Here is a 14,368-nt window from a genome sequence, read left to right as displayed (position 1 = left end):
GACACCGAGTGCGAGCCCTTTCCTGGGCAGCCAATGGGAAACGAGGGGCCGGGGGGGGGGGGCGGCGGGCGGTGATTGGCTGTGCCGGGGGGGCGGGGCCGTGTTTGAACGGCGTGCCGCGCGCGCGCGGCCGTTGGCGCTGAAGCGATGGCGGCGAAGGTGGCCGCGGCGGCTATGGGGCCTGCGGCGGTCGCGTTGCGGACAATGGAACTGCCCTCAGAGGGCGACCGGCGTCTGGCCCAGTTCCTGCGGCAGGTGGACGAGACCGATATGGTGTGGCTGGATGAGATCTACGAGGAGGCGGTCAAGATGTTTGTCAGGTACCCGCATCCCGCTCCCCGCTAGGCCCCGGCTCCTACCGGCCGCCCTTCGCGCTGATCCCGCCTTGATCTCTCCTTCCTTTCTAGCAACTACAGCGAGGAGCTCGAGCTGATGCCCAAGACACCGTCGCAGAAGAAACGGCAGCGGAGGAAGCGGGTGTCGGCCTTACAGGAAGAGCCGGAGTCCGGCAGGAAGCGGTGAGGGCCTGCGGGAGCCGGGATCGGGGAGTCCCGTTCGGAGTGGGCTGCCGAAAGGGGGAGCGCAGAGGGTGTGTGTCCTCGGGGCCTGGAGAAGGGAGGGAGCCCGTGCGAGGCTGAACAGACCTGCTGCCAAGGGTTCAGGGAAACAATGCCCTCCACAGAGCATGTCCTGGCGATCCCCTGCTTTGTCCAGGGGGAGCTCCCCTTCCTTCGTCCCACTGGTGTTAAAGGTCTGGGCAGACCCTGTGTTTGGGGCACTGTTGGCCGGAAAACGTTGGATTTCCATTCTCAGGAGAAGTGCTTTTATTGTTGCCTGGTTCTATGTCCCCGTGTCTCTGTCTATTATCTTTCTGCTTTAAAGCCATTGCATCCCTTAATTGCTGTCTGCGTTAGATGCTTTGTGCAACTCTGTGTCTCCTGGGGCGAACCCAGGTGTTTTGGTTCCATGCCTGTGTGTGCATGGAAGGACTGGAGGCTGTTCACAACTCCTATTCCCATCTCACCCACTGTTCCTGTGATCAGCCTCTCCAGGAGGAGGAACGGCAGCAGCAGACCTTCTGTGCGATCTTCTCAGCGATTAAAGAACAAAGAAAACCTGGAGCTCAGCAGGGCCGAGGTCAAGGAAGACTCTCCACCACTGCGTGTGACACGATCCCGGGCTGCAGCCTCTGCCAGAGGCTCCAAGGTGGTTCCTGAGACCCCTACTGCCCTGCAGGCAGCAGGGAAGGATCCCTGGGTGCAATCTGACCACGTTGGTACTGCAGTGCCTCTCCAGAGGAGCGGGGCAAAACCTGCAGAGCTGCTCCCCACGAGCTCAGGGAACGGTTCTCCCGAGGAACATGGTGCTCCCAAGTCGCCTTTGGTGCCCACAGCCCCTGAGCTGGTGGTGCCCTGTACTCCCGAGGCCAGCCAGGCCGTGCCTGAGCCACAGCCAGCCAGGGCAGCCAATGTCACCGTCATCCTGAGCCCAGGGGCTGGACGGAAGGAGGGGGATGGCTCCCCACAGGATCACAGCCGGGCTCAGGAGCCCTCCCAGCCCCTGAGGAGCAGCCCAGGGACTCCGACTGGCTCCAGGCTCAGCCGCCGCTCTGTGCGCCGGAGCCTGATGGGGAAACCCTCCCTGAGCCGCAGAACCTCCCTGGCAGAGAAATACTCCCTGGCCAGCAAGAGGGAGAGCATGATCCGGGCATCCACCGCCAGGGCAGCGGGCAAGAAGAGGGCGACTCAGAAGAGATTTGTGTCCTCCAGTTCTGTGGATTGTGAGTTTGGGTGTCATGGGGGAAATTCTGCTTCCTGGGTCTTCAGTGTGGGGGTGGTAGCTGAGCTTCCTGGGCTAGACAGGCTGCAATTCCTCATGGAAGTCCTCCCTGGCTTTCTGGAGCCTCCTGTGAGCATAGAAACCCAGGTAACTGAATTCAGCCTTGTAAATCACCTGGGAAATCAGCCTCAGTTGTCCCCATTTCAATGTGGCTTTAATCATTGCTGATTTGCCATGAGAAGTTGCTAATCCTGGAATCTCAGGATGGTTTGGGTTGGAAGGACCTTAAAGATTACCCAGGTCACTCCAAGGCCCATCTAACCTGGCCTTGGATGTTTCCAGAGATGGGGCAGCCACAGCTCCTCTGGTCTGCTGGTCTTCCCATTTCTGTGGGGACAGCTGGCAATGCTGAGAAGGATTTGGGGAGCCAAAAGGGGTGATGGATTCTCCTAAAGCCCTTCCTGTTTCCTGCAAGGTGAAATTCCCACCAGTTCCCTTCTCTTTAGCAAGATCCGGCTGCTGGTTCTAGAGTTTGTTTGAGAAGGGAATTTCAAGGCTGGACTTTGTATATTAAAAGTCTCCCACAATTTTACCGTTGGTGGCAGAGGCAGTTTTAGGCTAGGATAGTCTCATCTAAACTGCTGGAATTATTAAACAAACAAGCTGGAGAGAGACTCTTCATCAGGAATTGGAGTGACAGGACAAGAGGAAATGTGTTCAAACTGAAAAAGGGGAAATTTAGAGGGATGTATGGAAAGGAATCCTCTGTTTGAGGGAGGTGAAGTCCTGGCACGTGTTGGTGGAGAAGCTGTGGTTGCCCCACCCCTGGAAATGTCCAAGGCCAGGTTGGACAGGGCTTGGAGCAACCTGGGCTAGTGCAAGGTGTCCCTGTTCAAGGCAGCGGGGTGGGACTGGATGAGTTTTAAGGTCCCTTCCCACCCCAACCAGGCTATGGTTATTCATGGCAGGTTCTGGCTGTCACAGAGCTCCTGAGCTCAGTGCAGCAGAGCCAGCTGGAATGCTGGCTTTGGAAGCAGCATTCCCACTGTAAATAAGGCTGGCTCTAACTGCTGTTGATGTCCAGTCAGGTCCCTGCAGATAAGCCCCAGGCCCATTAATGCCAGCTCGTGGAATATCACCCTGAACTCATCCATAATTGAAAACTGCTTTCCTTCACTGGAACTGCTGGCCATGCCAGCAGTTGCCTCCTGGGTGTGCTCCCGTGCCCCACCCTGCCCCAGGGCAGGACAAACCTTTCTGCAACGTCTGGAGCTCCTTGTCCCTCCAGGTCCTTGGCTGCAGCCCAGCCTTACAGCTCAGGTGTGTTTTTTCCTCTCCCACAGCCTCCAGCTCCATAAGTGTGCCAGAGGATGAAGAAACCATTGTCAAAACTGGGTGAGAATGCTCTCAGTTATTTATTTGTTTCTGTATCCTCGATACCCTGCTTGTAGGACTTTTTCACTGCCATTCTTGGTGTACAATCCAAGTGGCTTCCCAGTTTCCTCTGTTTTGCTAAGTACAGCCCCTTTTGTCTTTCTTTTTTTTCTAGGCCTCCTCCTGGACCCTCCACCCCCTCCAAGCTGGTAAGACTTGGATAGAGATTAAAAGCATTTGTGCCTGTGTGGATTTGGGAGAAAAATGTGTGGAATTACACTTTATTGGGAAATTTGGGAGCTCTGGCTGTGGATTGTCAGACTTTGTAACCTGTCCCCATGGCAGTGAGTGAGGAAGGCACAGAGCATCTGGCTTAGAGGTGCACAAGCCCATCCGAACCTCTGTGGTTCTGGTACTCAGACTAGGGAAAGTCTTAATCACAACTTTTCAGAACCAGCAAAACCAAAACCAGCAACTTGGGAAATGAGCACATGTGACCCATGGCTTTGGGTGCGGGTGTTCTGTCAGAAGGGTGTTACAGGCTTGGATGCTTGCCAAGATTCTCTGACTTTCCTCTGTCATTTTCCTAAACTGTTGAAATTGTTGCACACCACCCTGAGCCTGCCCTCAGGGTTGAGTCCTGCTTGGCTCTTCCTTCTTAACCTCTTGCTAGAGATCATTGTGTGAAGATTCAGTCCCCAGTCTTTACAGATAAGACAAACTTATAGTTCAGGAAAGTTTGGTTCAGCTGGTGTCATGGTTTGTACACTGTATTTTTAAAGCTTCTTTTGACCTTTCGGTCAATCCTGCAGGTAATTCAACACTTGTCAGTTTGGACTCAAATGGAAATTTGTGAATATTGTTGAGGTCAACACCTTTCCCATTACAATCCTCACTGAGGAAGTAATCCTAGGATCATGTCAGTGTTTTGTCCAGAATAAATTTCAATGAGCAGAGCCTGAATTAATGGAGCAGAGCAGTGACCTGAAAACAAGGAGAACTGTTATGGGTGTGCAGAAACTCAAAAAAAGTCTGCTTTTGCAGAAGCAGTTGGGGAGGATGAATTCTCCATCAATCCCTTTTCTTCTCTTCCCAGTGCAGCACTGTGAAGTGCTGACCAGGAGGTAATGCTGGTGCTGCTAGGAGAGAGCAATTCCAGAACCACAGCCCATTATCCCAGCAGAGCCTAAGTGCAGAGGCAGAGCAGTGATGGGTATCCCATAACAAACAGATAAATCATGGAGATGAGCCATTTGCCTGCTGTCTCCAGGCTCCCCACTCATCCCTGCTCAGGGAAATGGGCACGCTGGCTCTGGCCAGAGCTCCAGCAGCACAGATTTACGGCTTGGAAGGCTCCAGGCCTAAATAGTTGATGAGCTGGTTGAGTTTAAGCATCGTAGATGCTCGTGTAAATGTCCCTGCCTCTCCTGGTGATGCAGCATCGAGGGCTTTGCCAAGAGCTGGTTTGGCATTCCCTGGTAGTGCCACTGTCCGTACCCGTGTCAGAACCACCCCATGATCTCAACCAGGAACAGTTTCCAAGTGTGATTGTCCTGAAACCCCTCTGCTGTTCCCACAGGAATCGCAAAACCCTCGGATGTCCCTTCGCTCCCACACAGTCAGCAAACATGGGCAGCCCCAGGAGCAGAACAGCAGTGGTAATTCCAGAGGGTTTGGGGCAACACTTTGGGAAGTTCTCATTTTGGGAGGCTGGCTGGGAAGCTGGAAAGATTGACTGGTTAATTTGAGAGCTCAGTTTGAAAGATTAATTAATGTTTGATGAGCAGGGATTTCAGACAATTAGCAGTGAGAAAACTCTGTGCTGGAGTTATTTCCATCCTGGCAGGCACATGGAGATGGTTGTAATGAGGCTGGAGGGTTGTGGGAGGCCCAGTTGAGCTCTTTTGCTGAAGCTATGCAGAACCCAGACAGCTTTGGGCAGCTCTGCTTTGTCGGGAGTTTCCAGGTGGGAGCAGTGCCATGTGAGCCAGGTCCTGCTCTGCCCACTCAAGCAGGCAGTTTTGCTGTTCAGTGAGCTGCTACATCCCTTCTCTGCTGTCAAACCTGTGCTGGGGGGATTTTTCCTGCTAGAACTCACTGTGTAACTGTTCGCTTTCAGAAAACAACTTAAATAAGAACGGGGAGACCCTGGAGCCACCCCAGAGTGCCAGGTATGTCCTGGTTGGAAGTGTCTCGGGCAGGCTGTGGTCGTGTTCCAAACAGGTTCAGTGCTGGGGCGTTGTTTACTGGCCTCAGTGTTTGTGAAGCTTTGGCAATTAAGTTTTCCTTGCCTCCAGGATTCTATGATTTAATTTTTATTTTCTATTGCATTAGGATTTCATTTATTGGCTAACTGTGCATGCATGATCTTGGAATCACAGACTGATTTGAGTTGGAAGAGACATTAAAGCCCATCCAGTGCCACCCCCTGCCCTAGGCAGGGACACCTTCAACTATCCCAGGTTGCTCCAAGCCCCAACCAATCTGGCCATGGACACTTCCAGGCATGGGGTAGCCACAGCTTCCCTGGGCAACCTGTGCCAGGGCCTGCCCACACTGGAACCTCTCAAGCCCAGGATAGTTCATGGCCCTTTCCAGCCCTGACTTGGAGGCACGAGGAGGATTTGCCCATTGTGAGGGCCTGTGCTGTCTCACAGGAGGAAGCCGAGCTACAAGAGAGCCGTGGATGAACGCTACGACCACCAGCAGGCAGAGGAAGGAGGGCTGTCTCCTCTCAGGAAGAAGACCCCATCCCCAGTCCTCCCAGCCAGCAAGGTGAGATCCTTGTAACCCTGGAATGCCTCACCAAGACCTATTTTTACCCAGCCCCACTCACACTTTGCTGTTCCTCCCACAGGTGGTGCGCCCGTTCAAAACGTTCCTGCACACTGTGCAGAAGAACCAGCTCCTCATGACACCGAGCTCTGTGGGGAGGAACGGAGTCATAAAATCCTTCATCAGGTACAACACCCCTCTCCAGGCTGATCCCAAGGTAAGAGGAGGCTCTGCTCTAAGCCAGTACTTGGTGGTTTCATTTAGTGCCTAACTTAAAGCACAGCTATGAGAGGAGCTTTGCAACCCATTTGAAACGGAGTAATTTGAAGTGGTCTGTTTACACTTAAATAAATAAAATTGTGGTTAGTCATCTTACTGAAGAATTTCAGTTTGAACTCCAAGCTTTATTTCTGCATCATTCCCCTGTACTATTGGCAATAACAGTCAGATATGAAAACTGCGAAACACAAATGGAGTGGATTGTAAATGTTGAGTTGTATTGATAACTGAAGCCAGGTCTCCTTTTCTAAGGTCTGGCCTGATCCCAGGTCTCCTTTCTAGGACTTCTCTCACGAGTGAGATTGAGCAAATACCTCTTAAATTCAAACTTTGGAGATTTTCCAAACCCTTGGGGCAGGAAAAAACATCAGGCTATCTTGGATGTGGGGCCAGTGAGACAACTGCTGGTGTCCAGATTGAGCAGGCATCAGTATCACTGATGGATCCTGTTGGGACCAGCAGCACACCTTGGCTGGCTGCAGGCAGGTGCTCCTGCGCTACCCTAGGGAGCTTTCCAAGGCCCTGGTTTTCCAAGCCAGGAGCAGTTTGGAGGGAGGGATTTGAGAGCTGGTTCTAGACAAAGGTGTAGCTTCCTGGATTCACTCAGAGCCAGCCTGGAAGCTGTGTGCCAAGCAGGATTTGCTCATATTCCTGATACCAAACAACTCACCTGCAAAGTAGGCAGTTCTGGGGCTGATTTCCCCTTGCAAGAGAGCTGAGAGGGAAAAAGAGGGGGGCAGGATGCAGGAATTGGTATTCCTGCATCTAGCAGCCTAATAATGGCAGAGCTTCCTAGACCTCTGCTCAGAGGCTGGCTGTGCTCCAGCAGGTCAGGGAAGGCCACTGGGAAGCAGTGAAAGATTCCAGCTTCAATCTTGCTGATGTTTGTCTCCCTGCTGATGTTAGTGTCAGTACTACAGAGGAGTTAATAGGATGAGAAAATAGTCTTGTGGCTAGAGAGTGCTTCCTCTGCTGCTGTCAGTTCGTGGAATGATTTAGGTTTCATTCCAGTGCAGGCAGCTCCCCCTCGGGAGATTTTCCATGTGGGAGCTAAACATAACTAAATAGCAGCAGAGCAATAAGATATAATTGTTAGTTTTATATTAACCAGTTTGGATGCTGACAGCACCAAGCATTTACAGCATGGAGCCCAGTGTAAGGATTCCCATGTATAATGCCCGTGCTGATCTGTGGGTTTGTACTGAGACCAGGCCTGCTTTGGCATGGAGTGGGCTGATGTCAGTCCATTTGCTGTGGTTGTAGTGGTGGCTGGATCTTGCTCCTGGCTGACAGCGTGCTTAGGCTGGGTCAGGAGAAGGAGGAGAAAGCCCCGGTTCTGGCTGGCACATGGATCTGGCTGCGTGCCGGAGCAGGCTGGGAGCTCTGGGAGTGCTCGTGGTTCATCCCCAGAGTGAGCCTGGTGGGAGGCGCAGGCGCCAGCGGGAGCTCAAGGTGTTTCCTGGAGCACCATCTGTCCCTGCGCTCGCCGCAGGGAGCGGGAGCCGTGCCAGGCATTAGCGCTGCTTGGTGGCTCCTTTGCACCAAAAGAAAGCACGGGGCTGGCTGCCTGCAGTCCCTGAGGATGCTGCCTGGGCTTCCTGAGCTGATGCTCCTGTTTCAACACTCCAGCTTCTCCTCTTGCTCCCTGAGATTCACACCAGTGTTTTCCATGCACATGTCCATTCGTGACCAGGTCACAGGCTGCCTGAGCTCTGCTCCAAGGCTGTCACCATTCCATATTCCTGCCTGCAGCTCCTCACTGTCACCTCTGGGCCCTTGCCCAAAGCAGCTGAGGTGGGAAAGAGCTTTGGCCAGTGGGTACAATGACATTCAATTCCCCCCAGGAGAAGGAGAGGCAGAAGCTGGAGACTCTGCGGAAGAAGCAAGAAGCTGAGCAGCTGAGAAGGCAAAAGGTGGAGGAGGAGAAGAAACGGCGACTCGGAGAGGCGAAGTTGTGAGTAGATGTTGTCACACTGCTCTTGGCTACCTTTAGGTTCTTGTGTCCAGGTGTTTTATCTTGCAGGAACTGTGCAAGCAGCATAAACTCCTGTGGATACAGGCAGTGTTTGTTCTTGGGGTATCCCTGGAATGCTGATACAAAGCATTGACTGTCCTTGCTGCCCACTGGTGCAGCTTTTTATCTTGAGTCCCCACTTTATGACAGAGTTTAAACATGGCTGGTACTTAAATGAATGTGGAATTTGGGCCATTGAATTTCCTGCTGTGTCTCTTTGGCCTTGTGCTGAGCTGGGGGGAGCTCACCTGGAACACGATGGTGAGCTGGGCTGTGTCCTCAGGAAGCGTGAGGAACGCCTGCGCAAGGTGCTGCAAGCCCGGGAGCGGGCAGAGGAGATGGAGAAGGAGAGGAAGAGGAGGATTGAGCAGAAGATTGCACTGTTTGATGAGAAGACCGAGAAGGTACAGCCCCTGCAGAGCTTATCTGGGACAATCAGTAGCCACTGAGGCAGTTGGCACCACAGAAATGTGCTCTCTGGAAAGAGCGGCGTGGGGCTGCTTGGATTCTAGAGGCTGAACCAAAGAGTAGTTGAATAAAGAACTTTCCAGAGCCTTGCTGATCCTAGGGACAGCCTTTCTCTGGGTACAGCAAATGGCAGCTGAACTCCTGTTTTTCCATAATCAGAAACTAAATGGGCTTTATTAATGCTCTGGTAGATGGGAGAAGGACTTGCAGTAGATAAAGGTGGCCTAATGGCCCCAAGGTTTTATTTGCTGCTTTTCGCAGCTGACTAATAGCTTGCTGGATCGGGGAAAGCAAACATCCTTCCTCCAGAGCCTTCCTCAGATCCCAGACTTCCAGGCAATTTGTGCAGGGGCCTAGTGGTCATTTGTCTGCTTCAATTATCCCCAGCTGCCTGTCTGATTGCATTGCTCTGAGGTTATATTCCAATGGCTTTGTGGGACTGGATGTATAAACCCCAGGATGGGGTCAGCTCTTCCTGGGAAGATGCACTACAAGGTCATTGCCCTAAATATGACCTTTTTGAAACAGAGCACAGGCCCTCTTGGTTGCTGAGGGAAAGGGAGGAAGGGTTTGCCCTGTGAGGGGTGTTGCTGTGCTGTCCTACCTGGGACTGGGTCTGTGTGTGCTCCAGGTGCGGGAAGAAAGGCTGGCAGAGGAGAAGATCAAGAAGAGAGTGGCTGCCAGGAAGATGGAGGAAGCTGAGGCCCGGCGCAGACAGGAGGAGGAGGCCAGGAGACAAAGAGCTCTGCAGCAGGTGTGTGTGTGGGGGGGGGGGGGGGGCCTGTTCTGTCCCATGGGCAGAGCTGGACAGGGGATCCACCTGCCTGGGGCACTGGATATTTACCCTCAGGATGTTTCCCTGCCATGTAGGAATGGGGATTTGGGTCAAGTGAGGGGTTCCTGGTGCTTCACCTGGAGCCTGCTCCTGTCAGGTGAGTGACTCCTGCCTGGGCTTACAGGAAGAGGAGGAACGGCGGCGCAGGGAGCTGATGCAGAGGAAGAAGGAAGAGGAGCAGGAGCGTGCCCGGAAGATCGCTGAGCAGAGGCAGGCAGAACAGGAACGGGAGAGACAGCTGGCTGCAGAGAGAGAACTGGAGAGGAAGAGGGAGCAGGAGCGGATCCAGGCAGAAAAGTAAGGCAAAATCCCCATTTATGTACCAAATTCTGGGGTGGGGTTGAAACGCAGCCGGAGCAGAGGGCAGGAGTGGGACCACGGCTGGAGCGGCGGGGAGCTGCAGTGACCTGGCAGCCCAGCTCTGGGCTGTTGCTGGTGCTGAGCTGCCAAGGAGGAACTCTGGGCTCAGGGATGTCAGGAGTGTGGTGGGGAGTGCCTGAAGAGCTGTGAGTGAGGCAGGGCCCTGGTGTGGCTCTGGGAGTGAGGGCCTGTGCTGTGGTTCCCAGGCTCCGGGAGCAGCAGGAGAGGGCTGCCCGCCTGCAGAAGGAAGAAGCGGCTGCTAAGGAGCGGCTCCGGATGGAGACGGAGAAGAAGGAGGTAAGTGATTGCTTTTTGGGAAGGGGTAGAGCCACACAATCTGGCCTCAGCAGCTGTTGCTGTTGTAGCAGCTCAGCTGGGATGCTGGGGGGAGTTCTGAAGACCTACTGGGGCACTTCTGAGCAGGAAGTCAGAGCTGTGTGGCACAATTATGGTACCATGGGGAGATTTGGCCTCTAAAAATACTGTTTACTGGTCTAGAAAGAGGCCAAGATTAGTAGCACAGACTTCTGCAAGTGGTCAGCTGGTTTCTGGCTTTTATAGCCCCAAGATAAAGTCAGCAGCAAGTTTTCCAAGGTGGGAGCCCTGGCTTTGTGAGGGAAAGGCAGGGGATGCTCTGGCACGGGGGTCAGTGTGTTTGTCTTTCTGAGGAAGCTGCACCGTGTCCCAAGTGCTCCTCAGCAGCACGAGGAACAGCTATAATGAGGTGCTGGAATGTTTTGCCTGCCACAAAGATGCATGGCTGGGTTGGCAGTGTAGTCCCTAAGGGCAATCCCGTGGGTGTCGCTTGGCAGAGGGAGCAGCAGATGCTGGCGGAGAAGAAGAGGCAGGAGGAAGAGCAGAAGAAACTGTCAGAGGAGCAAAAGGCCAAAGACAGTGCCCGGGCACCACTCCAGGAAAACAAGGAGGTAACTGGGGATGAGTCCTTAGGGGTGACTGCAGAGTTTAGTCCCAGCACTGACCCACTCTTGCCTCGGGCAGTCCCACCCTCTGCTTTTATCTGCGTTTTCAATAACACAGGAATTCTTTAAATACTGGTTATCTAGGGTTGATTCTGTGCATATTTCAATGACAGAGGGAAGGGAAGCAGGAGGGATTGCAGAGGATTCCTGGCTGTGGGTAAAACAGCAACTGTTGGAGCTGTCTTAAATGCCTCTTAAATACCGGAAGGACCTCAGGGGCAGAAAGTGCCGCGTTTTATTTCGGGTCAAATTTGGGAACAGCCACAAGGTGGCAGCAGAGCCATGTGGAATGGTGGTGGTTTGGCTCGGGAGACTCCTGCAGGTGTGTGTTCATGTCCTGAACATTGTCAACAAACAAGAGGCTCTTGTCTCCTTGCAATGCTCAGAATCTTAATCTTAAAGTGCAGGACCAGTGGGTGGGAGTTAATGTCACTGGACGCAAAGCCATGAAGGGGGTCTTTGGTGGGGAAGGACAACTGTCCAACTCTCCAGAGACTCATTTACAGGTAGAAAATAGAATTTCTGCTGAAAATTTCCAGTTGAAAAAACCTGAAATTTGCCATTTTTCCTACCCTTACACTTTCTGCCCATGCAGCTCCCATTAGTGTGAGCTCAATTTGGCTGAGCTGATGAGCAGGTTCTCTGTATAGCAAATAGCAGTTTTATATCATTAATCAAGCCCAGAAATTGAGTTGCAGAATGTTTAGAGCATATGACTCTGTTCCAGCAACATAAAACCTCCAGTTAACCTTGGCTTGGCTGGAGTGGAGCTCTGTTCTATTATACCCATTAAATTCATCTACTGCTGTGTGCTCATGCCACAGATGGCAAATTAATCAGCGTAATGAAACAGGAGAAGGCCATGCACAGCCATCATTGGGTCACAGCTTTGGAACTTGGGTCAAGCTCTTGGGTCCAGACTTGAGACCTGCCAGACTCAGAGTTTGCTATGAGGTGACAGAGCAGGAGGTGGGGACAAGCTGGTCCTGCTGTAGCTTGGAGCCTGATGCTGCTGCTGCATCCAACACCTGTGGAATGTGTTTCCCTTCTAGAATTCCCCTGCCTGCAACTCGTACGAGATGACTCCACAGAGCAGGAAGGAACTCAAGGTGCCTTTGACAAGCTCCAACGACTACGGGATGGACCTGAACAGCGACGACTCGACAGATGACGAGAGCCAGCCACGCAAGCCTGTCCCTGCCTGGGCCACTGGTATGTGGGAGGAGGGGGGATGTTTGTGTCCAGGACCCCCAGCAGACTGTGGGAGCTGCTGTGGAGTTTCGCCCATCTCCTTCTCTCTGGAGGAGATTAAAGTACTCCAGCATGAAATGTGTCCAAGACTGGACAGGGGCTTGGAGCAACCCGGTCTAGTGGAAGTTGTCCCTGCCCATGGCAGGGTGTTGGAACTTGGATGAGTTTTAAAATCCCTTCCAACCCAAACTATTCCATGATTCTATGGGGAATCAGGGGCTTCTCCACCCCTTGGGGATCTTGTCACAACGTGATGGGGGACAAATACACTGCTAAGCTGCCTTGGGGTGGTGAGAGATGAGCAGAGCGGGGACACGCCGCGTACAACAGCCTACACAGCAATCCCAATTAACAAAATTAACTCAAGCCTCATGTGTTCCTGCAGGGAATCTGCTCAGCCAGGCTGTGATCCGGCAGTACTACAATCCTCCTGACGTGGACGCGCTGTTTGGGGCCATCCCCAGCCCCAAGCTGGAGGACATCTTCTACAAGAAAAAACCCCGCTACTTCAAGCGCACGAGCTCGGCCGTGTGGCACTCCCCACCCACCGTGGTGGCCAAGCCGGCCCTGGGGCTGCCCTGCGGCTTCAAGAAGCCCTGAGGTGAGCACAGGTGTGCAGCAGGTGTGCCTTCCTGTCTCCAGGTGAGGAAGGAGTCACTCTTCACTTTAAGTATTTAGGTTCTAGCATTGGATAAATGGCAGCTTCTCCTGGGTTCCTGCGCCTCGGTTTGCGGGGCTGGTTTCTGTCAGGCCAAGCCACGAGGTGCTGTCCCGGGAAGTGCCTCTCTCATACCCTTAGCTTGGAGCTGGCATGGACTCAGATCTTCAGTGGGTGAGCGCTGTCACCTGAAGCTGTGGGATGCCCCCCTCTGTGTCACACAGGCTTGGCAGGCCCTGCCATTCCTCGGTTGTACGTCTGTGCTACCTTCGAGGCCAGTGACAGCCAGGGACCACTGCACCAGGGCACAGTCTGGCCTGCTCCACTGCTCTTCTCAGGAAGGTGTTCCCAGGTGTGCTCTTCATCTCGTGCAATCCCAAAGGGATTCGTTGCTCTGTTCCCACCTGTGTGGTGGTATCCATCAGCTGGGCATGGCTGACGTCGGCACAGTTGGGGCAGGAACACCGTGAGGGTCTCAGTGACGTTCTGCCAGCTGTGGAGAGACGTGACCAAGGTGTGACCATGTCCCCGAGGACCTGCAAGTGTGTGAGCCAGCTCTAGGCCTTAATAGGAGAAACTCTGCAAGGATTTTGGCAGATTTTTTTTGTTTCTCAGTGAAATTCCATCTGTGAGGCCAGATGGGATTCGAGAGGATGTTTTTAACCTTAATCCCTCTTGTTCACCCTTGGCTGTGGCTCAGCATCAGCTTGTTGTCTCGGCCTGTTTAGCACTTCCTGTTCAGTGAGCCACTGCTAACCGGACTCTGGCCAACCCAATTTCATTGAACCAAAAATTCCAGCTTAGCCTTCCCATTCCAGGAGTCCATGGTGGTTTAGTCATTCCTTCTGCACCCAGCCCAGCCCTGTAAAACCCCTGTAGATACTGTGCTTTGTGTGAGGGGACATGATCCTGTGTGTGTCTGTAGCCAACGTGCTGTTTGCCAGCAGGTGTTCTTCAAAAGAAACAAAATATTAAATTTTGTTTTTAAATTAACTACAAAAGGTTTTGTATTTAAATACACTGGTGTCTGTATGCTGGGGCTGTTTTGTATGCACAGATCTGTATCTGTGGAGTGTCTGTGCTGCTGGGGTTGCTCTGTAGATCCAGGTCTGGCTATTGCTGTCTGTACCCATGGAGTGCCTGTGTTTCCATTGACTGTCCTGTGCATCCAGGTCTGTATCCGTGCAACCGCGATTTCTTGTACAAAAGCTTCTGCGTTGGCCAAACACTGTTGGATAAAGTGAGTTTAATCATCTCTGGGCTCCTCTCAGCTTTTTGTTACAGAAATTGAGGGTTTGGAGTCTGTCTCTGTTGTGCTGATTCCTTGAGGCAAGAATGTCCTCTCCGGAGAGAACTTCTGATCTCTGATGGAAGATCTTAGCCCCTAGGGGTTCTCCAGCACTTGGTAGCATCCACAGAAGCTTTTGATTTTTAAGGCTGATTTTTAAAGTTTGGGGACTTAATGGCTGTGGGTCAACTGGAGACATTGCTCAGTGCCCACCCCCTGTCTGCTATCAGCCCACCTGCAGGTGGGACCCCACTCTATGCAGGGCCAGCTCCCACCCCCCAGGTACAGACAGGGACACAACACCCAA

At 52.9% G+C, this 14,368-nt stretch overlaps 1 protein-coding gene across 2 annotated transcripts; it reads left to right on the top strand.

The window, feature by feature from the left end:
* The first annotated feature begins 108 nt into the window (after positions 1-108).
* INCENP (inner centromere protein) lies at positions 109-14,028 on the top strand. 2 transcript variants are annotated; one of them, XM_050975726.1, is made up of 17 exons: positions 109-320; positions 408-518; positions 1,044-1,780; positions 3,123-3,174; positions 3,329-3,362; positions 4,733-4,811; positions 5,273-5,324; positions 5,811-5,928; positions 6,011-6,145; positions 8,052-8,161; positions 8,505-8,625; positions 9,321-9,443; positions 9,649-9,821; positions 10,091-10,181; positions 10,697-10,810; positions 11,917-12,076; positions 12,501-14,028. In XM_050975726.1, exons 1-17 carry the CDS (start codon positions 148-150, stop codon positions 12,713-12,715), a joined length of 2,598 nt encoding a protein of 865 aa, XP_050831683.1. In that variant the 5' UTR covers positions 109-147; the 3' UTR covers positions 12,716-14,028. The 2 variants fall into 2 exon arrangements, with proteins under 2 accessions (XP_050831683.1, XP_050831682.1); XM_050975725.1 differs by having other exon boundaries at positions 9,622-9,821.
* Positions 14,029-14,368: the final 340 nt, after the last annotated feature.

The sequence above is a fragment of the Serinus canaria genome, chromosome 5, assembly GCF_022539315.1.
Source record: "Serinus canaria isolate serCan28SL12 chromosome 5, serCan2020, whole genome shotgun sequence".
NCBI classification, from domain to species: Eukaryota; Metazoa; Chordata; class Aves; order Passeriformes; family Fringillidae; genus Serinus; species Serinus canaria.
Note: the sequence above shows the minus strand (reverse complement) of the source record. Positions and strands in the feature narration are given on the sequence as shown.

Bases quoted from the DNA above. Each gene is read 5' to 3' on its own strand.
- INCENP (XM_050975725.1), top strand. From the start codon at position 148: ATGGCGGCGAAGGTGGCCGCGGCGGCTATGGGGCCTGCGGCGGTCGCG. The intron at 3,175-3,328 runs GTGAGAATGCTC...TTTTTTTTCTAG, and splicing joins GAAACCATTGTCAAAACTGG to GCCTCCTCCTGGACCCTCCA. The intron at 8,162-8,504 runs GTGAGTAGATGT...CTGTGTCCTCAG, and splicing joins CGACTCGGAGAGGCGAAGTT to GAAGCGTGAGGAACGCCTGC.